This window comes from Mauremys reevesii, linkage group 4 (genome assembly GCF_016161935.1).
Source record: "Mauremys reevesii isolate NIE-2019 linkage group 4, ASM1616193v1, whole genome shotgun sequence".
In the NCBI taxonomy this organism is placed as follows: domain Eukaryota; kingdom Metazoa; phylum Chordata; order Testudines; family Geoemydidae; genus Mauremys; species Mauremys reevesii.
Window position 1 is genome coordinate 37,968,024 of NC_052626.1, and position 26,368 is coordinate 37,994,391.

At 41.0% G+C, this 26,368-nt stretch overlaps 1 protein-coding gene across 10 annotated transcripts in view; it reads left to right on the top strand.

The window, feature by feature from the left end:
- CEP128 (centrosomal protein 128) overlaps nt 1–26,368 on the top strand; it is a 432,173-nt gene that overhangs the window by 174,191 nt on the left and 231,614 nt on the right. For all 10 annotated transcript variants that reach the window (XR_005597581.1, XR_005597582.1, XR_005597583.1 and 7 more), the window contains 3 exons: nt 2,371–2,547; nt 6,009–6,068; nt 20,346–20,538. Coding sequence is in view for 7 of the 10 variants with exons in the window: in XM_039534734.1 (XP_039390668.1) it covers nt 2,371–2,547; nt 6,009–6,068; nt 20,346–20,538 (430 nt within the window). In the remaining 3 variants the exon portion in view is untranslated. The remainder of the gene's footprint in view (nt 1–2,370; nt 2,548–6,008; nt 6,069–20,345; nt 20,539–26,368) is intronic.

The window sequence follows — 26,368 nt, forward strand, 5'->3', positions numbered from 1 at the left end:
TGCAACATCACCAAACCATTGACTTTGTGAAGGCTGCTCCCAGAGACTTTTTTCAAAAGGATTTGTTGGTGAATTTCCTGCTTTATGTGGGCTTTTGGGGAATTGGACTGGTAGTGAGGCACTGGGGCCCAGTGTGTCCTGCTGGGTCCGTGTGCAGGACGGCTAGGGGGACAAGAAGAGGAAAGGGAGAGCTAGAATGCCCTCTGTTATTTTATCATTGTCTTTTCATTTATGGAACCACTATATTAATATTTTATCAACACTGAGTCTTTTGAAAAGGAAGTATGCTTTTTTTCCTTGATACTGTAATGTGATAAATATCCTGCTGCACATGCGCAGTAGCATTGTACATTTTAATAGCACCATTTATCTAGAAGGATCCAAAGTGAATATTTCCCAAAGAGAATTATTTCATCCAGCACTGAAATGCAGCCTATGCGTGGAGAAGCACAAGGCACCTGTTTAACAGTGCACAACATCATAATTTATTGCAAGAAGTGTAAAGCACTGTATCCAGTTGAAACTGCAGGAGGAATTAAATAGGTAAAATGTAATTACCTGAATTAGAACCTGGCAAGGGCACCAGAAGAAACATTTCTACTTTCACACAAAAAAATAAAATAAAATAAAAAGGCCATAAGTTCTCTTTAATGACCATGCATGGTTAGGTTGTTGGATTCATTGATTACATAGCCAATCATAGAATCATAGATGTGCATAGGGTGTTTCAAAGGTATTATTTCATATCTCACCTGGAAAAACTGTGGCTTGAACAACTACACAGTGTATCCTGACATTTGACTGGGGCATTGATTCAGTACAGGTAAGAGTATCACTTTCTGAATCACCCACAACATTTACTGCAACACATAGTTCCTCCCCTCCCACTTGGCTGCCTACTGTATTTTCCATTGCATGCATCCGACGAAGTGGGCTGTAGCCCACAAAAGCTTATGCTCAAATAAATTTGTTAGTCTCTAAGGTGCCACAAGTACTCCTGTTCTTTTTGCGGATACAGACTAACACGGCTGCTACTTTGAAACTCTTGATATTGACAATTATAAATCCAGATAAGATGATGCAATTAATATTGTTGGTATTTGTGTATTGGATTTTCTATACTCTGCATTTGGAGTAAGCCAAGTATTGCAAGAATTCCACAGCTAATATTAACTGTCATCATAATACATCTTCAGAAATGTGACATGCAAAATACATTTTCTATCCTGGAAATACATAAAGTAAAGCACCTTGTATCTTTTTCTTTAGCAATAGATAAAGGAAATGTAAAGCAAAATTTCAAATTAAGGGAGTCATTTCTTTAAACAAGTTGGATTTTTTGGAGTGTAGTGTGATGTTCCATATTCACTCTATATTGAGGTGGTAGAGGGTACTGACATTATAAAGGTAAATAATGCAACCTTATTACCTGCATTAGTAGTATCATAGATCATAACAGTAGCATTGACATGCCTATGCTGGTAGTGTGTAATACACAAAGACTAGTAACTCTGCATAGTAAAATCCCTGTGATGTGTTTGATGTAAAATAGCTGCTGTTTGTTTAATTTGGATATTTCTCTATTACAAAAAGTCAGGCTTCTCTACGGGACACCTGTCAAATTTGTTAGCTCATCTTAATTTCATAAACATTTTGTGGTTTTTTTAAATGAGCCATTCTGAAGGTATAATGTGTAGTGTAATACATGAAGAGGGTGTGTGTGTGTGTGTATTGCATAGTACATATAAGTACTGTGTATATATGTGGATATTCTGTTCAGAGGTTGCCTGAGATTTCAGGAATCCCTGTTAAAAATAGTGTGTGAACAACTCCCCTTGCTTCCTCTCACAGATTTGGCTGAAATTGAATTAGCAGTAGCTGGTATTTTTTTGGATTGGGTGCAAGAAAATACCAACTCATTGGTCATAATAATTTGCCACATTCTGCATGCCCCCTTTACTTAGGAGGTTTAGTGAGCTTTCTGTGCTCAAAGTGCACATTGAAAGGCAGATTTGCTATGGTCTGTTAACAGAAATGTGTTTTAGCATGATAAAGTATATTTCTCCATTTTTCCTTTTTATTTGGTTAAATTATTTCAAATCTCCCATCTAATATGGCAATAACTTGCCAAGACAATAGGTCATTAAGGCAAGCTGCCTTATTTGCTAAAAATCTTCACATTTCCTGCCTATTTACTATGAAAGTTATTATCCTTTTATGTTTTGGGTTTTTTTTAATAAAGTTCTGAGAGCTATATGGGGAAATGTCCCTTTGCATTCTGAAAGCACAATCTAAAAAAAAAAAGATACTGGAGTTATGTTAATTTAATAGTAAATCTTTTTTTATTGTCATTTCATTCTTTTGCCCCAGGATAAACAGATAAGCAGTGAAGAAGATCATTTGAGGAGGATGGAGGAGGCCAGATTACAGCTTAGGGATCAGCTGCGTTGTCTAGAGACAGAGCAAGAATCCATTCTCACCATGATAGGAAGTGAAATTGATGCAGCTTGTGAAATCCTTTCCAGAGACTCTGTGGAGAAATTCAAAGTAATTATTAGTTTTCAGTCTGCCTTAGATTTTTAGTTTGTTACCTAATAGGTAACTATAATGGAATTTTTATGCATGGCTGCTTGTAGTCACATATTTGCTACAGATAGTTTCTTGAATAAAAGATTTCAAATATGACAGGTGACACAATTTAAAAAAAAATATGGTATTAAGCGTGTTATGGAATTGTGGCGTGATGCATGTTGCTGTGTATCTTAAAGAGAGATAACACAAGCCCCCTCATGTGCATCACCAGAAGTTATTATTTTCAGTTGCCAGTCTTTTTCCTCATAAATAATGGTTTCCAATTATTGTTGGTTGATGTGAAATGACCTCCCTGGTCGCAAACTGCATCACATTGGCTCAGAGGGAAAAATAACATTGTTTGACACTGTACATTAACTTTCTTACTGTTTTGCTTGGAAATGATGTTCGGATCTCAAAATAATGGGTCATATCACTAATGCTTTCATATTTTTGTCTTGTCTTTGTCATATGACAAGTAGTTAAAAGAGAAAGTGTCAGCATATTTCAACCCCTAGGATATTTATTAATAGACCTCAGCATGCTGCTCTAGAAATTAATGAAGATAATCTTTGGTAAAGTATCTATAGTTTCTCAACAAAGATTCAGAAACTCAGTTTAATAAAAGCAGCAAAGAGTCCTGTGGCATCTTATAGTTGGATGCATGTAGACGAAGTGGGTATTCACCCACGAAAGCTCATGCTCCAATACGTCTGTTAGTCTATAAGGTGCCACAGGACTCTTTGCTGCTTTTACAGATCCAGACTAACTTGGCTACCCCTCTGATACTCAGTTTAATAAAGTATTCTTTCTTAGATTCAAACTAATTTTTTATTTTAAAAATTCTGTTTGTTTAGTAAGTTTGGTAGTACAACAGAAAACATTTCTTATGTTTATTCTTGTGAACAGTGTGTTTCAAATTTAAAAGTCATCATATATTTTTCTAATATTACAAAAATGGAGAATGGAGATAGTTACACTTTATATGCTTTATACTTTAACACATGTTCTTTTATCATTTAACGCTGCATGGTTTTTGAAGAGTCTAAATGTTGTTGCTACTGCTGTAGTGTACTTTCTTAAAAAAAAGGGAAAATAGACATTTTTTCAACATGGAAATTTCTCTAAATATTTTAAAAATATTCAGACTCTGGAGTAATGAACTGAGTGTGACATTCAGGCAGACAGACATCAATCTGTTTAAATGTTTCACCACATAATAAAGCGCAAATTTCCTAACTTTCCTCCTTTCATGAACTCCCAAGTTCTGATTTCTAAAGTCTACCGAGCAGCACAGATGGAATTATTGTTTTAATGTACATGGTTCCCAGAAATTACAGTTAACTTGGAATTTAAAAGTAATGCCAAAGTATGGAGGTTTTGTTTTCATTTTAAAAGAAAAGTTTGCATGTCAGTTTCTCCTGACTCATCCAGTTTCATCAAACCCCTTAAGTTGCATGCCATTGGCAAGCTTAAAACGTATCTGAGCCACTTGACCTTTGTTTTAGCCCATGAAGGGGACATCATTTTTGTTACAGCAACATAATTTCTTGCTCTCTTCCCATATTGGCACGGGGTAGCGGTGTTCTATGGAGGCAGTGCAATTGGCTCTGGGAGAAGGAGGGAAAACATGGCTCTCACTGGACTTCAGTGATGCTCCTCTCCCCAGCACTATGGGTTCTGTCAAGGGCTCTGGAAAGTTTTAACCCAAGTCCTTTTCTTCTAGGAGTATCACTGCAATCTTGTTGTCTTGTGAGGGTTTAAGAGGAAGATAATGAGGCTATTGGAGGAAGCTAGAGAATCTCTAGTCTTCATCCACTGAATTCTCCCAAAAGCAAAAACCTGACCAGATTTGCTAGTTGTCCCAGTGTGGAGTTTTATCTTAAAGAATTCAAGATAAACTGTTGGGATTTATTTATTTTTTTTCAACCAGTCTTTTGCTGCCACATGAACTCCCATCTGCTTCCCACCTGCAAAAAAACAAACAAAAAAAAACCTCAAGTATTTTGACTCTCTTAATATGCAAACCAGTACAAGAGGTACAGTAGTAGAACCCACTTAAATAGTGTTAAAGGAATAGACTTCTTCAAAAAAAATAATTTGACTTGCACGAATGAAGCCCCAGATAGGCATACAGCAAGGCCTCTTTGCATGAATACCAGATAAAAGTATCCCAGTCCAACAAGTATTGTAAATTAAACAATAAATACAGTCATACCACTTTGAGATGGAAAAGAAAAGGATATATAAGGCATGATACAGGTTTGTTCTCTACAAAAGAGGATATGTCAGATGTTAAATGGACATTGAACTTAACTAGACTTCCATTAAAAATACAGATCTGTGCAAAACACGGACTTTTTTCTACTTATTTAAAAAGAAGTAATGAAAAACAAACCACTAAAAGGAATAGACGTGTTTATTAAAAATGTAGAGGTTAGGTATAATATTCCCTTATTAGCAAGTTTTAATTTATGGTGTAGTTGGATTTAAAAGGGATTGGTGGAAGAGAGTTATGGCAGACCACCTGATATGATTTGCTAATGAAATACCTAGTACAGGTTTATCTTCTGTCTTCCTTAGTAATTTTATTACCTTAATGTACAAGAAGGGATATGTAAGAACTTGTAATCATCAATCTCAAATACAAGAAGTAAGTATGGTATCTTATAGCTGGAATAGAAGATAACACCATCACAATGGAATAGCAAATATTGAGTTTTTATTGGTGCCCACTGTACATTTCTCTCACTCTGTGATAAAGCAAGAAATGTGTAATTAAATTAAGCAGTCAAAATCTCATGTTCTATTCCAGAAGAAAAGCCAAATTGCTAACAATGAAATCACAAGCAAGAATGGCTTGTACTACTTCTGTGCTACACAATGTGGTGCCATATAGTCTGGAGGAAATGAGGTTGGATGACTGAACCTAGTCTTTTTAACAAACAAACAAACAAACAAACAAGCAAGCAAGCATTTTAACATGTGATTGAGATCAATAGTTGTAAATTGCATTTCCCTGTAAATTAAACATAATTTTCACAAAGGGGCACCCAGAATATATATCTTGATGCATTGTTGTTGGTACAGTGGAACTATAATCTAATAATAATACATTTAAGCATTTTGAAGATATTCTAATCACATAGTGTTGTAGTGATCATATGGATAAAGTGGGAAAAATAACAGAATTACTATGTACCAAATAACTGTTGACCTGAGTTGCATTTTAAACAAGAATTATATTGATGACACTGCATTCTTTATCCTGTAAACATTAAAGTTTAATGAGACTGATATAAAATTAAACAGCTCTTTAAAATATTTAGGAATAAACCATCCAACACTGATCTTTAGTAATGATTTTTTGAACTAGTGTGCTCATTTTGTTGAGTAAATAAGAAAAAATTCCCCTTCGTGTCAAATTTTTTTTCCAGGCAATATCACTTACACCTGGGTTACAGAATGACCCTCATCGCTGGTTAGCAGAAACAAAGGTAACATCATCTCTTGGATATTACTAGATAAAATAATATTTAGCTGGTTTTGGTCACTAAAAATGATATTTGAAAATTGCAGTTAAAAAGGGGTGGAGGGAGAGAGAAAAAGAAAAAATTCAAAAACCTGTAACATTTCTCTGATAGGTGTATTGATCTTTCCAGCTTGGAGACTGGCCTTTCAAGCCAATAGATGGTAATGATTTTTTTCAGCTGAAGGTCTTTGGCTATCTCTTGCTGGGTAGCCGTAGGGCATTTCCAGTGTAAAGAAGTGTCACCATATTTCTGAAGGGTATCAGGTTTTAGCCTTTTTATTGGCAGTTATGGTACTTAGCATCAATAAGCAATAGATATTTGTAGAGCCAAATTTACAGCATTTCTCCCTTATTTGTGCTCACTAAATTTGAGCACACCCAAATCCTGAGCACCCAGCAAAACAAATGCATTTGTGGGTGAAATGATGGAAGCCTGCTGAAAATATGATCCTTTGGTTCTGGATTGCCTTTTCTCTTTAATCAATTCTTTTAGAGTAAAACAAGGTAAGTTTATAGTCCACAGGCATGCTTCTTTCTATAGGGTTATAAGAAAAGCCAAGACATGTTTTGTTGTAAAGCAGTTTTGTTTTATATCTAAAGGCTTTTAGACTGGATTCTTGAAAAAAGTGCTCTTTTCCTTTAACCCTTATTCTAAAGCCCATGACTCTCATAATGTGAGTACACACATGCTTGGAAATCTCTTATGAGCCTGCCAACCCTGGCATGTGAGCGTACTGTAAGCTTTCATTTCTGTGCCTCAGCTTAATGGTTCAAAGAGATGACTGGTAACTTCTAACCCTTGCTTTTTAATTTGCAAGCCCTGTAAGCAGTCTTATCCAGTATCTTTTAATAGGATTAAGCTTCTCATGATTAAAATAGCTTTTATACTGCATGAAACAAACCTTTCTCTCTGCAGTGTAAAAGGGTCATGGCAGTGGAAGAAAAGTTGACCAATTGACTGAGAAGAAATTGAATCTGTTTGCTAGCAAGGTGGCTTAAGGTTATTGATGGGTTAGCATGTAATACACATAGATCAAGAATGAATATCACTATAAATAACAGAGATAAGATTTTGAATCAAGAACTGTATAGGAAACAGTCTCCTATTCAGGTAGGTGCCGCTTACATCCTAGGCAGTATTAGAAGGACCTTCCAAAGGGCATTTAGTAATTGTTTTCATAAATCTGCCAAATGAGTTTCTTTAGTTATTGGTAGAGGAGACCTGAAATGAAGGGGACTAGAAATACTGCAGTTCTGTAGATTTTCACCTTATATATAAAAGATTATATTTCTGGGCTGAATTTCTGATCACTTGGAATCACTTTAATTCTACTTCCAGGTCACTGCATTTGCTGATGAATATTGGAAAGAAGGGGACTTTTGTTTGTAACATTTCTGAAATCCAAATTTTGTGTTTCCTGGTTATTCTTTGAATGATTGCATATATGCATTCCGCTCTTATTGTCAGTGCACCCACTGCAGTGCGTGGCTGTCAAAAACTTTTCCCCTCAGCGGTATCTGTTGGGTGGCTGGAGTTCCCCCTGCTGTATACTCCACTGTGTGTAGTTATAAAAGGCAGAACTGCCTTTAGCCCCCCTCAGTTCCTTCTTACCACCCCTGATTGTAATTGGAACTCTGTTTTCTACCAGAACTGTTATTTCTCTCAGCCTTGTTGAATGTAGTGTATAGTGTTAGCCTAGTCTTAGTAATGTTATGAAAGTAAGTTTTAACAGTATTAAAGATATTTTTTTTTTAAGTTTTTTTTTTTTTAATTCTTGTTTTCCCTGGTCAGGGTTTTTTCTGTGAATGACACCGAGGTATACCCTGGTCATTAGATTTCAAGCCATGTGTTTTTGGCTCCAGGCCTATGCCCATGAGTAACCTGCACAACAGCTGCCTAAAGTGCTTGAGAGAAGCATGTATCAGGAACCGGTGCCAGGCTTGCAGGGAGTTCGAACCTAGGATGAAAAAGAATAAGGAGGCTAGGCTAAAATTCCTGCTGATGAAGGCTGTGTTCAGGCCACTGTTGGCGCTGTCCCAGTCTGACTTGGTGCTGAGTGCTGCGGTTTAAGTAAGCAGTGCACCTACTGCTGTGACCCTTGAATGGGTCCTGGCATGGGAATCTGGCCTGGACAATTGGACTCTGCCCTGGTTCAGTGGCCGTTTTGGAACTCTTGAGGGTTTCCCCCAGCTTCCAGATCTTCCCAACACTGTGCATACTCAATGCCCTCATCTAGAAGGGCTGAATCTACACACAGAGGGACTCTGTTTCAAGACTGGTATCAAGCATTAAGAGGAAGTTCCAGATACAGAGCAACAGCTGGTAGAAGAGATTCTGTACCCCCGGTCTTGGCTTCCTCTTCAAATGAGGCCATTTCATCTGGCACAATTTCACCTCCTCCTGGTGATTTTAAGGTTTGTCATGAGTTATTGAAAAGAGTTGTTGCAGGCTTAGGTGCACAGCTCGAATTGGTCAGGGAGACCTCGAGTTGTCCTTTTATCATCGGTGGGGCCCTCCATGGTAGTTCTGCCAATTAACAAGGTGATACTAGAGCCAATAAAGGCTTTGGGGCAGACTCTATCCTCTTTGCCTTGAACCTCTAAAAAAGTGGAAAGAAAGTATGATGTGCCCTCCCAAGGGTTTGAGTACGGTATATTCACCCACCTTTGGGCTCATTAGTCATCACAGCAGCTAATGAGAGAGAATGACAGGGACACCAGGCTGCCACCCCCAAATCAAAAGATGCCAGACGGCTGGACTTATTTGTCAGAAAAATTCATTCGACGGGGGTTTGCAGCTGCATATTGCTAACTAACAGGCTTTGTTGGGATTTTATTTGTGAGGTTTGTGCAAATTTGTGAGGTTCCATGCAAAAGTTAAAGGAGCTCCTTCTGGAGAACATTAGGCAGGAGTTCTATTCCCTGGTCAGTGAAGGCAGACTGATCATGGGAACATCACTGCAGGTGGGGTTGGATGCAGCAGACTCTGCAGCTAGAGCCATGGCTTCTGTAGTGGCCACGTGTAGATCATCCTGGCTGCAATTTTCTGGTCTTCACAATGAAGTCCAGACTACTATCCAGGACTTGCTATTCGAGGGTCCTTCTCTATTCTTGGACCAGACGTCCCATTCCGCTTCTCTTCCGCAGGATCTATCAAAAAAGAGTTATAGGTGTACGGGTCCCTCGCCTCTTGTTTTGGCACTGGGCCCCTCAAGACACCCAGGAACCACAAAACAAGTATTTTTATGAGCCTGTTGAGGTTGGCATACCAGTCTCCATCTTTCCAGGCCTGAACCCTCTCACCATTGCAAACTGTCTGTCTCACTTCTTCTGCAGTGCTTGGTCCTGGATTACTTGGGACAAGTGGATCTTGAGCATGGTGGAAGTGGGATATATTCTCTAGTTTGCTTCTACTGCTCCCGCCCACCATCCCCCTCGTTCCTCATATTTCCTAATCCCCAAAATGAAGGGTGTCTCAGGTCAATTTCAGATCTGCGTCATCTCAACAGTTCTTAAAAGGGATAAAGTTTTGCATGTTCACCCTAGCATCTATTATCCCTTCCCTGGATCCCAGGGACTGGTATGCTGCCCTCAGTTTAAAAAATCCCTACTTCCATGTAGCAATCATTCAAGCTCATAGGAAGTACCTCTGATTTCTGGTAAATCAGAATAATTGCCAGTTCACTGTACTACCTTTCAGCCTGTCAGCAGCTCCCAAGGTCCTTTATAAAGGTCATGGTGGTAGTAGCTGCATTCCTGTGAAGATCAGGAATGCAGGTTTACCTCTACCTTGTCAAAATCCAGTCCAAACTGCAAGTGCAGAGCAGTGTTGCCCCGAGCCAGTCAACATTCAATCCTCTGGAGCTGTTAATCAATACAGAAAAATTATACTCTCAAGTACAAGACACCGTTTCACCGTGGGATCTGAATTTATTGTCAAGACATATGGGTCCCCCATTTGAATCATTGACTACTGTTCACTGTCCACATCTATCAATGAAGTTGGCCTTTTGGTGGCCATTACCTTGGCCAGAAGACTAGGGGAGCAGTGGGCATTAATATCGGGATTTTCACATACAATCTTTTTTTAAAGACAACATTTATCTACATCCTCATCTGAAGTTCGTCCTAAGGGTGGCTTCCTCTTTCCACGTCAACCAGCCAATTTATTTGCCTGTATTCTACCAAAACCACATATGACCAGGGAAGAAGAGCATTTGCATACCTTGAACATCAGAAGAACCTTGATGTTTTACCTGGTCAGAACTAGACACTTTTGTAAATCCTCCCAGCTGTCCGTAGCTGTGACAGGCAGAATAAGAGGTCAATCAGTCTCCACTAGAGAATTTCTTTCCGGATTGTATCCTGCACATATATGTGCTATGACTTGGGTAATGTTGCGCCACCTGACAGAGTCACAGCTCATTTGATGAGGTCACAGTTGATCTTGGCAGACTTTCTGGCACAAATTCCAGTTGCAGACATTTGTAGAGCAGCACCCTGGTCTTTGGTCCACACATTTGCCTCTCACTATGCTGTGATTCAAGACTCCAGAGATGATGCTAGAGTGGGACAAATTGTGCTCCAGTCTCTATTGAAATAGACTCCAATCCCACCTCCTGTCTGAAAGTTTGAGAGTCACCTAGATCTGAATGCACATGTGCAATCACTGGAAGAAAAAAAAATATTTATTAACCTGTTCCATAACTGTTGTTCTTTGAGAAGTGTTCTGATGTCAATTCCATCACCTGCTCTCCTGCCCCTCTATATCAGACTAACGACAAGAAGGGATGGCTCTGCTTTTTATACCTGCACGCAGTGGTGTGTGAGGACAACAGGGAGAGCTCGAGCCACACAACAGATACTGTGGAGTGAAAAAATTTCTGATGGCTGTGCGCTGGATGCACCAAGAGTGGAGTGGACATGCGCAATGCATCTCAAAGAACAACAGTTATGGAACAGATTAGTAACCATTTTTTTCATAGCTAGCTGAGGAGAAAAAAGATAAACATTGTTTTGGTTCTGTGTGTGTGTGTGTTTGAGTGACAGAGTAACTATTCTGTAATTGAAGTTACATCAAGATTTGCCCTTAGAGGAGGACTAAAAATCCACTCTGTTTTATACTTCAATGGTTGAATTTAGGGTATGTCTACACTATAAGAGTAGTTCGATTCAACTTAAGTCGAATTTGTGGAATCGACCTTACGAAGTTGAATTTGTGTATCCACGCTAAGGACACTAATTCGACTTTGTGAGTCCACACTAACGGGGCAAGCGTCGACTTTGGAAGTGGTGCACTGTGGGCAGCTATCCCACAGTTCCCGCACTCCCCGCTGCCCACTGGAATGCTGGGTAGAGCCCCCAATGCCTGCTGGGGGGAAAATGTGTCGAGGGTGGTTTTGGGTAACTGTCATCATTGAACCGTCACTTCCGCCCTCCCTCCCTGAAAGCGCCTGCGGGCAATCTGTTCGCGCACTTTTCTGGTCAGTGACAGCGCGGACGCCACAGCACTGCGAGCATGGAGCCCGCTGCAGTTATGGCCGTTGTCAACTCCTCGCACCTTATCGTCCACCTCTTCCACAGTCAGCTGCTGAGAAATCAGGCTACTTTTCAATGGTGCTGCAAGCACTGGTGGACCATAGGGGACGTTTTACCAACATCAATGTCGGGTGGCCGGGCAAGGTTCATGACGTGCGTGTTTTCAGGAACTCTGGTCTGTTTAGACGCCTGCGGGAAGGTAGTTTCTTCCCGGACCACAAAATAACTGTTGGGGATGTGCAGATGCCTATAGTGATCCTCGGGGACCCAGCCTACCCGCTAATGCCCTGCCTCATGAAGCCCTATACAGGCGCCTTGGACACTGACAAGGAACTCTTCAACTACCGGCTGAGCAAGTGCAGAATGGTGGTGGAGTGTGCTTTCGGACGTCTCAAGGGGAGATGGCGAAGCTTACTGACTCGCTCGGATCTCAGCGAAACCAATATCCCCATTGTTATTGCAGCTTGCTGTGTGCTCCATAATCTCTGTGAGAGCAAGGGGGAGACCTTTATGGGGGGATGGGAGGTTGAGGCAAATCGCCTGGCTGCTGATTACGCTCAGCCTGACACCTGTGCGATTAGAAGAGCCCAGCAGGAAGCGCTGTGCATCCGGGAGGCTTTGAAACCTAGGTTCCTCAGCGAGCAGCGTGACCTGTGACTGTTTAGTTTCTTTACAGAGAAGCTGAACCTGCCCCTATTTCTTTACCCAGTTACTGTTGACTATCCTCTGCAGTTACATACCCCGTTCACCCCGTTTCCCCCACTTCCAACACATGTGTAAAAATAAAATACATGTTCCATTGTTACTTAACAAAGGTTTCTTTATTAATGACTTTGCGTTAAAGGGTTGAAACTGGGATGCAGACTGTGCTGGGTAGGGTGTGCGGTGATGTAAAGACCGCCTCTAAACTTGAGGAATAACAGGCTCCTGCTCCTAGAGCGGTCCGCAGTGCCGGACTGGTTGTTTCAACGGAGCCGGCCATCCCTCCTTTTTGGGACTCTGTGTGCGGGGGCTATGTGACCTTGTGGTGGAGGAGGACGGATACAGATTCCTCTGCTGCGTGGCTCTGTGGTCCAGGACAAGGACCGCTGCATAAGATCTGTAACCGCCCTCCCCCGCTACAAAGTCACGTACCCCCCCCACACACACAGAACCTGGAAACCACCTCCCATAACGACCAGGGTGCCTACTGACTGCACTGTGTGTGTGACCTGCTGCTGATCCTGCCCCCGTGTCTGTACCCTCGTAAAGGTGACTGTCCTATGCAATTACAAACCCCCTTCCCCACCCCTCCCTTCAAACACAGTCTTCTGTAAAAAAACATGAGGGAAACAGTAATTAACAGCAAAGTATTTTTAATAATTAACTAGACAGTTAGGGGATGAAACTGGGATTGGGGCTTGGGTGAGTCAGGAAGGGAAGGACTTCTCAAAATTTAGGGTATGAGAGCTTTTGGGTACTTGAGCACTCTGCTGGGGTGCAGTGACAGTTTTCACGGCCCCTGGTGCCCCTCCTTCTGGTTATTTTGGGTGAGGGGGGTATGGGACTTTGTGGCGGGGGAGGGCGGTTGCAGATACACTGCAGGGGGGCTCTGTGAGGGGGATGCTGTGGCAGGTCTGGAGACAGTCGAAGCTGTGTGATGGGAAAAAGGGAGTGCATTCCTTGCAAAGATACATTTCTGCCAACAATGAACACAATCTAGTCTGTCTCTGTGAACAAGACCATGCACAGCACCTATCTCGTGCGCACTCCTGCTCCAGGCAATCCGGAAAGCATAAACTCTGCCCTGTTCCACCCCATCGCAGTCTCCCCCGACCCTTGGAATTCTGGGTTGAGATACCAGTGCCCGATGGGTCAAAAATCATTGTCGTGGGTGGTTCCGGGTAAATGTCATCAGTCATTCCTTCCTCCGGGAAAGCAACGGCAGACAATCATTTCGAGCCCATTTTCCCTGGATTACCCTGGCAGACGCCATAGCGTGGCAACCATGGAGCCTGTTTTGCCTTTTGTCACTGTCACCGTATGTGTACTAGATGCCGCGGACTGAGGCGATTCAGCAGCGCTACACAGCAGCATTCATTTGCTTTTGCATGACAGCAGAGATGGTTATCAGCCATATTGTACCATCTACCATGCCATTGTAAATTGGCAGTGTGATGACGGTTACCAGTCCTACTGCACTATACCTTCTGCTGCTGTCATAGGTGCCCCTGGCCGAGATCAGCCGGGGGCGCAAAAGACAAAACTGGGAATGACTCCCCGAGTCAATCCCTCCTTTATGGTATCTAAAAATAGAATCAGTCCTGCCTAGAATATGGGGCAAGTGTACTAGGGTTGCAGTGTATCAGAGAACTAGAGAGCACAGCCGCTCCGTGTCAGATCATGCAGGAATGATGAGCTGCATGCCATTCACACGGGGTGCCCCTGCAAGAACCCCAACTGTTGCTTCCCTCCTCCCCCAGCCTTCCTGGGCTACGTTGTAGTGTCCCTCCATTTGTGTGCTGAAGTAATAAAGAATGCAGGAATAAGAAACAATGACTTGTTAGTGAAATGAAATGAGGGGAAGGCAGCCTCCAGCTGCTATGATAGTCCAGGCAGGACATTAAGCAGTGTGGGGGAGAGGAGACCAGCATCCTGCTGCTATGATAGTCCAGGCAGTACAGAATCTTTTCTTTACACATGAAGGGCGGGGGCTGATGGAGCTCAGCCCCCTGTTGCTATGATGAAGACGGTTAGCAGGCCATCTACTTATGGGCTGATGACAAGGACGGATAGCAGTCCTACTGCACTACACCATCTGCCACAAGGCTGATGATGAGGACGGATACCAGTCATATTGTACCGTCAGCCACCCATGAGGCTGGGGGAGGAGGATGCTACAGTATAGTGCCGCAGCATCGTGTCTACCAGCAGCATTCAGTACACATAGGGTGACATTTAAAAGAGTCAAGAGACGATTTTTTTTCCTTTTCCTTCTGGGGGTGGGGGGTGGGGATACATTGACGAGCTATGCCCTGAACCACTGCGGACAATGTGTTTGACCGTACAGGTATTGGGAGCTCAGCCAAGAATGCAAATGCTTTTCGGAGACTGCAGGAACTGTGGGATAGCTTGCATCCTCAGTCCCCCCTCCCTCCCTCCATGAGCGTCCATTTGATTCTTTGGCTTTCCGTTACGTTTGTCACGCAGCAGCGTGCTGAGTCTCTGCTATGCCATCTGTCTGGAGATTTTTTAAAAATACTTTGGACCAGGCGTAACATTACAGTAATTCCCCTAATTAGATGCAGGCGTCGCCGAGCGAGATCACCCTGAGGAGGGTCACTGAAGGAGATAGAGAGCGCATGCTGCGTGAAAGCCAGCACAAACCAGGGGCCTATGCTGCCATGCTCGTGGAGGCAATGCTCCCAGAATACCTCATGAAAGCCTGGCGCGGAAAAGTGTGCTACCACGGAGCACCCAATAAGGCAGCTCTCCCCAGGAACCTCCTGCAGAGGCTTTTTGATTACCTCCAGGAGAGCTTCGTGGAGATCTCCCAGGAGGATTTCTGTTCTATCCCCATATATATAGACCTCCTTTTCACATAGTTCAGATTCCTGTTCCATTAATAATAAAAGTTTACATGTTTAAAGCACTTACCGACTGATCCTTCCCCTGATTCAGGGTCCGGGGTAACTGCTGGATATGGTTGGTAGGGGATCTCCGTGAGGGTGATGAAGAGATCCTGGCTGTCGGGGAAACCAGCGTTGTAAGCGCTGTCACCTGCCTCGTCCTCCACAAACCCTTCCTCATCTTCCCCGTCCGCGAACATCGCCAAGGAACTGGCCGTCGACACTATCCCATCGTCGGAGTCCACGGTCACCGGTGGGGCAGTTGTGGCAGACCCACCGAGAATGGCATGCAGTGCCTCATAGAAGCGGCATGTCTGAGGCTGGGCTCCGGAGCGTCCGTTTGCTGCTTTGGTCTTCTAGTAGCCTTCTCTCAGGTCCTTGATTTTCACGCGGCACTGCGTTGCATCCCGGCTGTATCCTCTGTCTCTCATGGCTTTGGAGACCTTCTCGTAGGTCTTTGCATTCCGTTTTTTGGAGCACAGCTCCGGAAGCACAGACTCCTCGCCCCACACACCGATCAGATCCAAGACTTCCTGGTCAGTCCATGCTGGGGCCCTCTTTCTATTCAGAGATTGCATGGACTCCTCTGCTGGAGAGCTCTGCATCGTTGCCGGTGCTGCTGAGCTCGCCCTGATGTCCAACCAGGAAATGAGATTCAAACTGGCCAGACAGGAAAAGGAATTCAAATTTTCCCGGGGCTTTTCCTGTGTGGCTGGTCAGAACATCCAAGCTCGGACTGCTGTCCAGAGCGTCAACAGAGTGGTGCACTGTAGGATAGCTCCCGGAGCTACTAAGGTCGATTTCCGTCCACACCTAGCCTAATTCGACATAGCCATATCGAATTTGGCGCTACTCCCCTCGTCGGGGAGGAGTACAGAATTCGAACTAAAGAGCCCTCTAGGTCGAACTAATTAGCTTCCTGGTGTGGACGGGTGCACGGTTAAGTCGAATTAACGCTGCTAAATTCGACATAAACTCCTAGTGTAGACCAGGCCTTAGTCTCCACATTTGGCGCAGTAATTCTTCATAGGACAATTGAATTTTCCGTGCAATATTTTCCATGTCTTTTTAACTAACTTTTGCAGAGGCACTGTTTTAAAATACTCCCTTTTTGAAATTTGGTTTTGTGTTCCTCATGTATCATTAGGTTTCTGAAGTGCAATAGTCCCCACAAACTATTCACAGACAGACATACTAATAACTTCTTAGACATAGGTTGCTTTTTGAACTTTTAAAATGAAACACACAGTTTATTTCCCTTATTTGTCATAACTTAGATGATCTTCCCTTCCTGACTACAGGTGCGCTTATGAGAAACAACAAATTTCAAATATTTTAGGAAAGTTTATTTTAATTTTTCATTGAAACTTGGTTTTAATGGATGTTTTCTAACTATTTCTCTCCCCAGTTGTGGTCTGTACATACCTCTGGTGAGGCTGGGAAGCAGAGGTATATGGGGGTGGACTCTGGGGGAGGTGGTAGTGCTCTGGAGATGCATGTGAGGTGAGTAGAAATTTTGAAGCTAGAGCAGGGAGTGTGGGGGAGCTGGAGAGAAATGTACTTGGATCCACGTGTGTTTCAGCAGGGCATTTGGAAGAAGGGGGATTTAACAGAGGTGTTTGGGACATGTGTGAGGAAGAAGCTTTTGCATCAGGAGTGAGACACATCAATGTATATAGGGGCCATGGGCTGGGCAGATGGGTTCAGTGTCCTTATGCTGCAGCCTTGGCACTTGTTCAGGGGCTCTTCTTGGTACTACTGCTCTAGGTCCCTGGTGCCTCAAAACAGCATCACTGAGGAGATCTCCTCAAGCACTGATGCCTTGCTGGGAGAGACTCTGCATCCTCTGGCACTGCTGCTTTGGCTCTCTGGAGCACCAGGGAAAACAAGAGTCTCACAGCCAAAACTCTGTATTCCTACTTAAACCCCAACTTGGTCCCTCAATAACCCCAATCACTCAAGTGAACTGAAGTGCAAGTGGTTAAAATATATACAAGTCCTGGGCTTTTCTTATTTTTAAAGTGGTTGACACCTTAAATATTTACCTGTTAGCGTAAAAGCTAGTGGCCTTTAATGCTTTAAAAGTCATCTCTCAGATTAAATCTTAGTTCTGAAATGATATCTTTGCTAACTGCCAATGGGATTTCTGCTTTATTCAGTTTTTTTTAAAGTAAGTGTGTGTCTGTGTGTGCGTACGCACGTGTGTGTATATATATATGTATGTATTATGTACAGCATTCTGTAAAACCTCAAACATTTTCACTTTACTAATATGCAAATCTGATGATACTCTCACAAAACCCAGCAGTCTCATCCCATTTCACAGCAAAGATTGTAATGTGGTCTCATGTTAAAGGCTCGGCCACTGCAGCATCAGGGACTCAGGTATAGGGACATATCTCTTTACAGCTGTCAAGGGAGAGGTAGATGGGAAATGATTTTGTGGTTCATGTGGCTGACACTGAAGGGAATGCGGTTAGAGCTGCAGCGTGTTAGAGTTAGTTTTCACAGTGCTACTGTAATCATGACATTGTCATCTTTGTATAGGCTGTCCCTGAAATTGGTGATTTTTGACTCATTCAGTGGAGAGGCTCAAATTCCATTTTTAATTATGACCCGAGGCTGGAGTACAAATTTTGGACATATTACCCTCAATCCCCATGTATGAGGACAGAATCAAGCTAGTCTTTAGGTACTGCATAAAGTACTGCAGTATCTACAATTTTAAACGATTTGTTCTGCATCCTGTTGTCACATTCACTATCATTCAGGGTGGAATCTATTCCCCTTTAGAATCCCACTTTTTCTGTCCTATGTTTTTCTTCCTTCTCCATCTTCTTTTCTCTGTTTCTTCCCTCCTTCTTTAGTTCTGGGAATTTATGGGTGTAGAAATGACTTTGTTCAGGTTTAACTCTTTAAACACTCAGCTCTGAATTGGAGTGGAGACAGTGGGAATAGTGCCTTTTTTGTTGTTCTTGTAGCTATTGTAGTTTAATCCATATACCTTAATGGATTCTTTATGTGAGGCAAGTTGGGAATAAATATTTTTTCACTGAACAATGCATTATGTGGTTTTCAATTAAATGCTTTTTTTCACCCAAAGCTATGAGCTGACACAGGTACATGTAGGTCAAATGGCTTCTGACCTCAAACTGAGAGTAGTGAAATTGTGACTTGAACCTATTACAGTCTCCTCGAACCTACCTCTCCGTTTGTGGGTTCCAGACCCTGGTCTGTAACTGGTAGACCGTAGGTCCACTCTTAGTATTTTGAATTGCATAAATTTTAAAAGAATAGATTTCTTGTTAGATATTTGAACTCGTCCACGGCAGTGATGCGGGCGTTGTACTGATCGGTGGTACATTGAGACATCTTGAGCTTTGCAAAAGCACAAGACTTATTGGAACTTGTAATCTCCATAGGCCCCAATTTAATACAAAGATTTAATATTTAATACATTTTTTAAAAAATGTACTGGAAGATATAAAAGGCTTCAGGCCAAAGCTGTATTTGTAAGTTCAATAGCTCATGTGTTCCTTCTACTGTTTATGGATCAACCAAACCATTTGAGTTTGGGTCACTTTATAGCTGGGCATTTTTTGCTTAGAAGGTCTGGTTTCAATGTTAGAGCCAGATTTTGTCAGGGCACTTTGTATAGGTACCCTTCCCAAAAATCAACACCTCTGTGATGAAAATATGGGGCAGAAGTCATGCATCCCAGTCGTTGTTTCTCTTAAATCTGTTAAGAGAATATTTTGAAAGTTCAGAGAGACTTAATCAAGCAAGGTGAATGAGCAACATGATGGTAATTGAAATTTAATGTCAATAAATGCAAAGTAATGGAAATTGGAGGGAAAAATTAAATGGCTTGTACACATTACAGAGTTCTAAATTAATTGTATAATTTCAAGAATGGGACCTGGGCTTCACTGAAGACCTCTGCTTGGTGCAACTGCAGTCAAAAAGGCAAACAAGATGTTAGGTTGCATAAGGAATGAAGAATATGGGAATAGTATAAGGCCCTTATATAAATTAGTGGCATGGCCTCATCTTGAATACTGTGTGCAGTACGGTCATCATATCTCAAAAGGATATTGCAGGAGTTCAGAGAAGTGTGACAAGAATGATTACGTACCTGGAAAAGAAACTGAAGAGAAATTGAAAAGATTGGGATTATTTTCCTTAGGAGATAATAGAGGACATGATAAAATAATGAATGACATAGAGAAGGTAGATGGGAAACTTGAGCTCACCCTGTCTCATAACTCAAGAACAAAGACATTTAATGAGACTGAATGGTGGGAAATTCATAACTCATAAAAGGAAATATTTTTTCATACAATATGTAACTAACCTGTGGAATTATCTGCCACAGGAAGAAATTTAGGCCATTAATTTAATAAAATTCAAAAAGAGATTAGACATTTATATGGACAACAAAATGATTGAATGTTATTGTAATTAATGATAAAAATGTTGTGGAAGAGCTATTAAACCTCATGCTTCAGGGGTTAATCCAGTCTCTAACTGCTGGAGATCAGGAGACCTTATGTGGGAGGCAGATTTTCTCATGTTTACTGACTGCTTGTTTCTTACTCCTTCCTTTGAAGCATGGCCATGTTGCTGGCCACTGTCAGAGACAGGTTACCGGTCTAGATAGCTCTTGGGTCTGATCCATTATGGCAGTGCCTATGTTCCTCTGCAAACCAAGTGTTGCAGGAATCAGGCCATCACATTCCAGGGTGGGGCCTGTTCACCAGGCTGCCTGTACGCCATATCCCCTCTGAACCAGCAATGGCCAATAGACTCACAGCCTGCAAGCTTATCCTCCTGGAAAAAATAATCTACATGTTTGGCTTGAGCATGCAGTTGCTGCCAACCAAAATATATGTGCACATTCTAATTTGCATGTTAAGTCAGAATTTGTCCTTTAATATATTTTAAATATTTCTTTTTAAACTTGTATAGCAATAGCTATTATAAATCAGCAAGCTGATTCCAAATGTTCTTGTTCATTCAGTGTAGAATTTAAGTCCTAGTATTTTTATTAGAATTCTCTCTCCTTTTTAGTGTCAGATAAATTTGTTCTTCTCTAGACTAAACTTCAATGGATGTGTGAAGAGGTGAAAGAGAAAGAAAGCAAGGAACGGAAGCTGCGGCGTCACCTATTGCAGAGTCGAGAGCAGCTTAAGCACTTGACATTGAGCAAGGAGTGTGAACGTCAGTCTCTCTTTGAACAAATAAAAAAGCAAGAACATGTCCTGGAGGAAGTTAACAGAGAAAAGAGAGGTGAGTTGACCAGTTCATTTTTGTTAATGAAGGAAGAGAAAGAGGGGAGAAATGCTGATCTTGAGAATTACCAAAGTACATCCAAATCTGCTTTATGTGGTAGTCATTAAGAAGTCCAGTTGGTGACTTGCTAGTGATAACTAGGGAAACAGAGTTTTGTTTCCCCTTGGTTAAGTTGTCTTGTTCTGCCAACAGCTATATTTCAGTTCAGTAAATGTCTGAACAACAGGTTTTCGAAATGGGAAGTAGACATTCAGTTCTCATATTTGAGGCATATCATGACCAAGAACATTAGTAGAAATTATAGAGTAGAGATAGGAGGCAACATTGCTAGGAGCTTACATTGTCTTTGCCTTCATCCTGCTTTTATTTGTAAAATAAATTATTCTCAAGTAATCTCTTTTTTGTTATACAAAAATATGAAGAGCTTGTTTTGGAATTTTCTCATTTTTTATTTTAATAGTCATAACTACTTTTTTCTCTCATGAACCACATAAATAGTATTGTTTGTCATAATGATGGCCTATTAAGAATGGAAAATACAAAAATGGTAAATGTCAGAGGATGTCTTGAATTCCTTTTATGATGGTCTAATGAAGCCTGATTATAAGATTTATTGGTAAATGTCTTGTCTCTTACACATGTTAAAATACTGAAGAAAATAAGCTTTGCGTTAATTTAAATGAGTTTTAACCAGTTACATGTGGAATGAAAAAAAGACAAAAATAAAACTGGAGAAAGTATTTTTTTAAATTAACTTCTCATGTTGGAAAATAGGCATTTAACCTAATTTAAACTAGGACATTTTTTAATGGAAAAGAGGCTAAGGAGTCCATCTAGTCAAATGCCTGACTGTGCCATTATATTATTAGCATTATTATTATTGTTGGAACTCTTCTTATTCCATTTTCTTAGGCCTATGATGTCAAGTACATTTGAGGGCTGTTTTCTCTCTTCTCTTGGAGATTCTTCTGTGTTTGCACACAGATACCAAAGAAACAGCTGATGTGGTACCTCATTACTTTTTGGTGGGGAGGCGTGGGAGTTTACCTTGTATTATGATTACACTGCTTATATGTTTTCTCTCTGGCTAATTAATATTATTTCTTCCTGGTTCAATAATCTTATTTCAGTTGCCTTTCTTTTTAGAAGATTATGTTTTGGATTTTCCCCAAGTTAGTGGTGAGTGAACCTGGTAAAAATAATTTGGAAGGATCATCTTGTGATTAAGGCCTTAGAGTGGAACATGGAAGATATTTGTTCTGTTTCTGGCCCTACCACAGACTTGCTGCGTGACCTTTTGCAAATCACTTCATCTCTTGGTGCTTCCATTGTTCATCTGTAGAATGGAGTTTATACTTTGTTATTGTATCATAAGGATTTTGTGAGGATAAATTTACTAATGAATGTGAGGTCCTCACATCCTGTGGTGCTGTCACTGAAAAACCAATATGCAGAAATGCCAAACACAGGCAAGAAGAAAGGGAAACCAACACCAGGACCTAAAGAAATGTATACTTTATTTTTTGGATCTGTATTACTAAAGTTTGTTGAATATTTTTGAGAAAGATCTTTATTAAAAAGATCTTGCATTTATATAGCACCTTTCCTCCTGAAGGGTCCAAAAGCAACATATAACACTGAAAAGGAGCCACCTCTGGGATAGAAGGTAGCAGAAAAGAGCTACTCAACAATATGTGTCAGGAACTTTTTTGGCAAAGCATACCAGACCTATGCCAAGAAAAAATGTCTTTAAATTTTTGACATCTACAAAGAGCCTGTGATTTTTAAGGTGTTGACCACAGTAAATTGCATAATACTCAATCTGGCTACCTCAGAAGGATGAATGGCACAACTGACCATGTTTGGATTTGGCCCTCCTGTGATTTTTAACCTGGGAACACCAGCAATTTGAAACTTGAAAATGGACAGGCATATTAGCTGAGTCCAACTATTAGAATGGAAGGATGAGTGGTAGTATTTCAGTTTTGTACGTTGCTTTGGGATATCAGGATGAAAGGTACTATATAAAAGTAAGATATTATTTAAATGATATTTCTCGGCAATAATAAACAACAAATTTTATTGTTACAGAACCTTTAGCAGTATGGGAATGATAGTGCTTACAGCTTACTTAGGAAGGACCAGATGGCACATGGTCATCTAAAAATCTCTTTTGTTTTTGAGTAGTTGCATTTTGTTCGGGCTGGGACAAAGTTGGAGAAACAATTTAAGGCCCCAAGTAAACAGGTTTAGAGTCCAGTTTCAGTAGGCCTAATAAATAACTTTGTCAATGTGAGTGAACAGATTGAGAAGAGAGGAACTAGACTAGAGAGATGTAAATCTCCCTGATAATTTGTATGTAGTGCCATGTATTCAGAACTGAGATTTGAATACTTTTTCGTGGGTGAAAGGCAAGCACCCATTAATCTTACAAAGGTAAATCCATTTTTATTCCACCATGGTAAGTTCAAGTGATCAGAACTGAACCAGAACTTTGTGTTTCATCAGGCCTACACCATCCACTACTTTAAAGTTGCTCCTACAGCTTTCTGTTCTTTCATCTATTACATTCTCATAACTTTTGGACTGTTAACCTTTATATAGGATTCATGTCTTGTGTGTTTTGTTCATGTACCTGGAAATCCTCCTGTTCACACCTATTTCCAGCTATTCACATCTGTTCTTAATGTGTGGCTGATTCCATTTTGTCCTAAGGAAAGACTTGTTAGAAATCTCACAATCCAGTACTTTTACTCAGTATTGTTTCTTTGTAAGTTAATGATTCCAGAGTAGGCGGAAATTATTTCAGTAGCTTGTTCTCTTGTTCCATTATGTTGTGTCCTGACATGCTAAAGTCGAAATATTCACAGGACTCAACCACATCATGCTGTGTAGAATTGAATTCCACATCGCTTCCTGTGCCCCTTCCTGTGCCCAGTTGTTCTTTCCTTATCATGAGTAACATAATGCTATGCTTCTTAATTCTTTACTTTGCCTTATCTTTGGACTCTTGGAGGATTGGGAGATATTTATTACCAAAGTGTGTGCTATTTATTACCAAAGTAACAGTCCTCTTGTTTGCCATACTGTGTTTTATACCCTGTACTTTAGATATTGCCTCTCGTGATGTGGTAATCTCTCAAAAAGGCCATATTTTTCATGTGGGCGCCTACATTGTGTCCCTGCCAAAAGCAGAAATTTTAGCCACAATTACTTGTTTTCTGTTTATTGCTTTAAAAGTCTGTCTTCAATGTCCACATTAGAAAATGTAGACTTAATGTGTTCTCTATTAATTTAGCTGAGCTTGTTAGAAATCTTGCATTTTTGATTTGCTCAAGTTCTGTATTATGTGAGTTTTCCTGTGGGCTGTTTTCACTGAATTATCTAGATTGGTTCATTCATTCATTCATTCTGTAATTAATCACCCCAAGCTTCATCGCAGGTAGTTAAGTTTTTCACAGGTGTGTTGAAGAATAACTCTCTTAAAAGCACATTTTTCTACAGTACTTGTTATCTTTCTTTAAAAGCTCATTAAACTGTATATAATAGCAACCTCAGATTAAATCTGGAAATGGAAGAAAACAAAAGAAATGAAGAACACACTCCCTATCTGTAGAAATATACGCCTAAGCTGGGCCTTGGTTTTAATATTACATTACACCTAATAGCTTGGGTGATAGGAATTTAACAGATTTAGAAAGATCATGCTCTGTTGAGGTGCAGCAAATTCTTATTAATGTTTAAAAACCATCTACCAGAAAAAGCTACAATTTTAAATGGAAAAGATTTGTTATCTGGGCAAATGATAGGAATGTTGACCCAACTTAAGTCCCTATAAAACTTGTTTTGGAATATTTGTTTCACTTTTAAAAACAAGGGGTTTGTCTCTCTCCATGAAAGTCCACTTAGCAGCAGTAGCAGCATTCCATATTCACATTACAGAAACCCCATTTCCTCGCACAAGTTGGTGCGAATTTTTTTTTAAAAGCTGATTGAATTTGTATTTTCTGGTATAGGATTTGGCCCCTCTATGGAATTTGAACTTAGTTTTAACACAGTTTATTGCTCCCCCCTTTGAACCTCTAGCGAGAACTGTTCATTATTTCATCTTTCTATAAGGACGGGTTTTATAATAGCAATCACTTCCACTAGAAGAATAGTGAGTGGCATGCATTGAGTGAACCCCCTCTCCCCCATGCTACTTTTCAAAAAGACAAAGTAGTTCTTAGACCATACCCTACATTCCTTTCCAAGGTGGTTTGAGTTTCATGTTACTCATAGAATCAGTTTACCTGTATTTTTTCCTAAACCTCAACAAGTAAAAGGGAAACTAGATTCATTCCTTAGAATGCCATTGTATTATTTGGACAGAACGAGGCACTTCAGATTGTCTCCTAACTTACTTATCTTGTATGCTGGTACTTTTAAGGGTTGGGGCATTTTAGCATAGTCCCTGTCTGAATGTGTATTGACAAAAGTGTTACGGAGGACACCCTCTCCTTCTGTTCCTCTTAGAGCCCATTTTACTGAAGTGGTCGCTAAATCTGTAGTATTTGCTAAACATATTCCCCTGATTGAGATATGCTGGGCTGCTCAGACGTTATTTACAAGACATTATGGTTTGGATGTGGCAACCAGATCTGAGGTTCAATTTGGCAGAGCAGCACTTCAGTCATTGTTTATTTAGGATTCTGCTCCCGCCTTCCGGTTCATGGTACTGCTTGCCAAATTATCCTAAGAGTGGGAATATGCAGAGGAGTCTCAAAGAAGATAAAAAGGTTGCTTACTTGTAACTGGAGTTCTTCGAGGCCTGGTCTACACTGGGGGGGGGTCGAACTAAGGTATGCAAGTTCAGCTACGCGAATAGCGTAGCTGAACTCGAACTACCTTAGTTCGAACTACTTACCCATCCAGACGCCGCGGGATCGAAGTCCGCGGCTCCCCCGTCGACTCCGCCACCGCCGTTCGCGGTGGTGGAGATCCGGAGTCGACGGGAGCGTGTTCGGAGTTCGATATATTGCGTCTAGATGAGATGCGATATATCGAACTCCGAGAAGTCAATCGCTACCCGCCGACCCGGGCGGGTAGTATGGACGTACCCCGAGATAGACTCTGCTTATTCACAATTCCTACCTGCCTTCTCTGCGTCTGCAAAGTTCTACTTTTAGGGTTAATTGGTATTCCACTTTAGCTTTTGGAAAAAACCTGAGATAGCCCCTAGCTCCATGCCCTTTTTGTAGCCACGACTTCAGAATGTGCTCAACTGTTTGGAGAGAGCGAGGGGTGAGGAACCCTAACAAGACTAGAAGGTTCCACCATCCTGGCTGCACCTGGTCAGCACATCCCAAGAGTGTGAATAGGCAGAGTCCATCTAGAAGAACACCAGTTACAAGTAAGTAGCCTTCATTTGCTAGGATGTAGTACGGTATATAGATGTGTGCACATGCTTATGTTTGTATTTTGAATTTTACCAACACTAGGTGGCCTTTGGACTAATAAAGGAATGCTTGTGTGGAAATTGAGTAATAATAAACCTTCATAAAATTATTAGGAAAATTATTTCCAACATTATCATTCTGTCTTCCATATGTGCACAATTTCACTTATGTAGCACCATCTGCAGCGCAGTTAACTCAGGAGGAGAATCAATCAGGTGACTTTCTTAAAAAAAATCTATGGGACGTTAATACATGTGCACCATGGGTTACATTTTAATAATCAAAAACCATTTTTGCTCCACCTTCATAAATCAGAACTTGAGTCACAATAAACAACGTAAGACTGGAGTCTCCTTTTAAAACAAAACTTAAAAAAATATAGTTTCTAT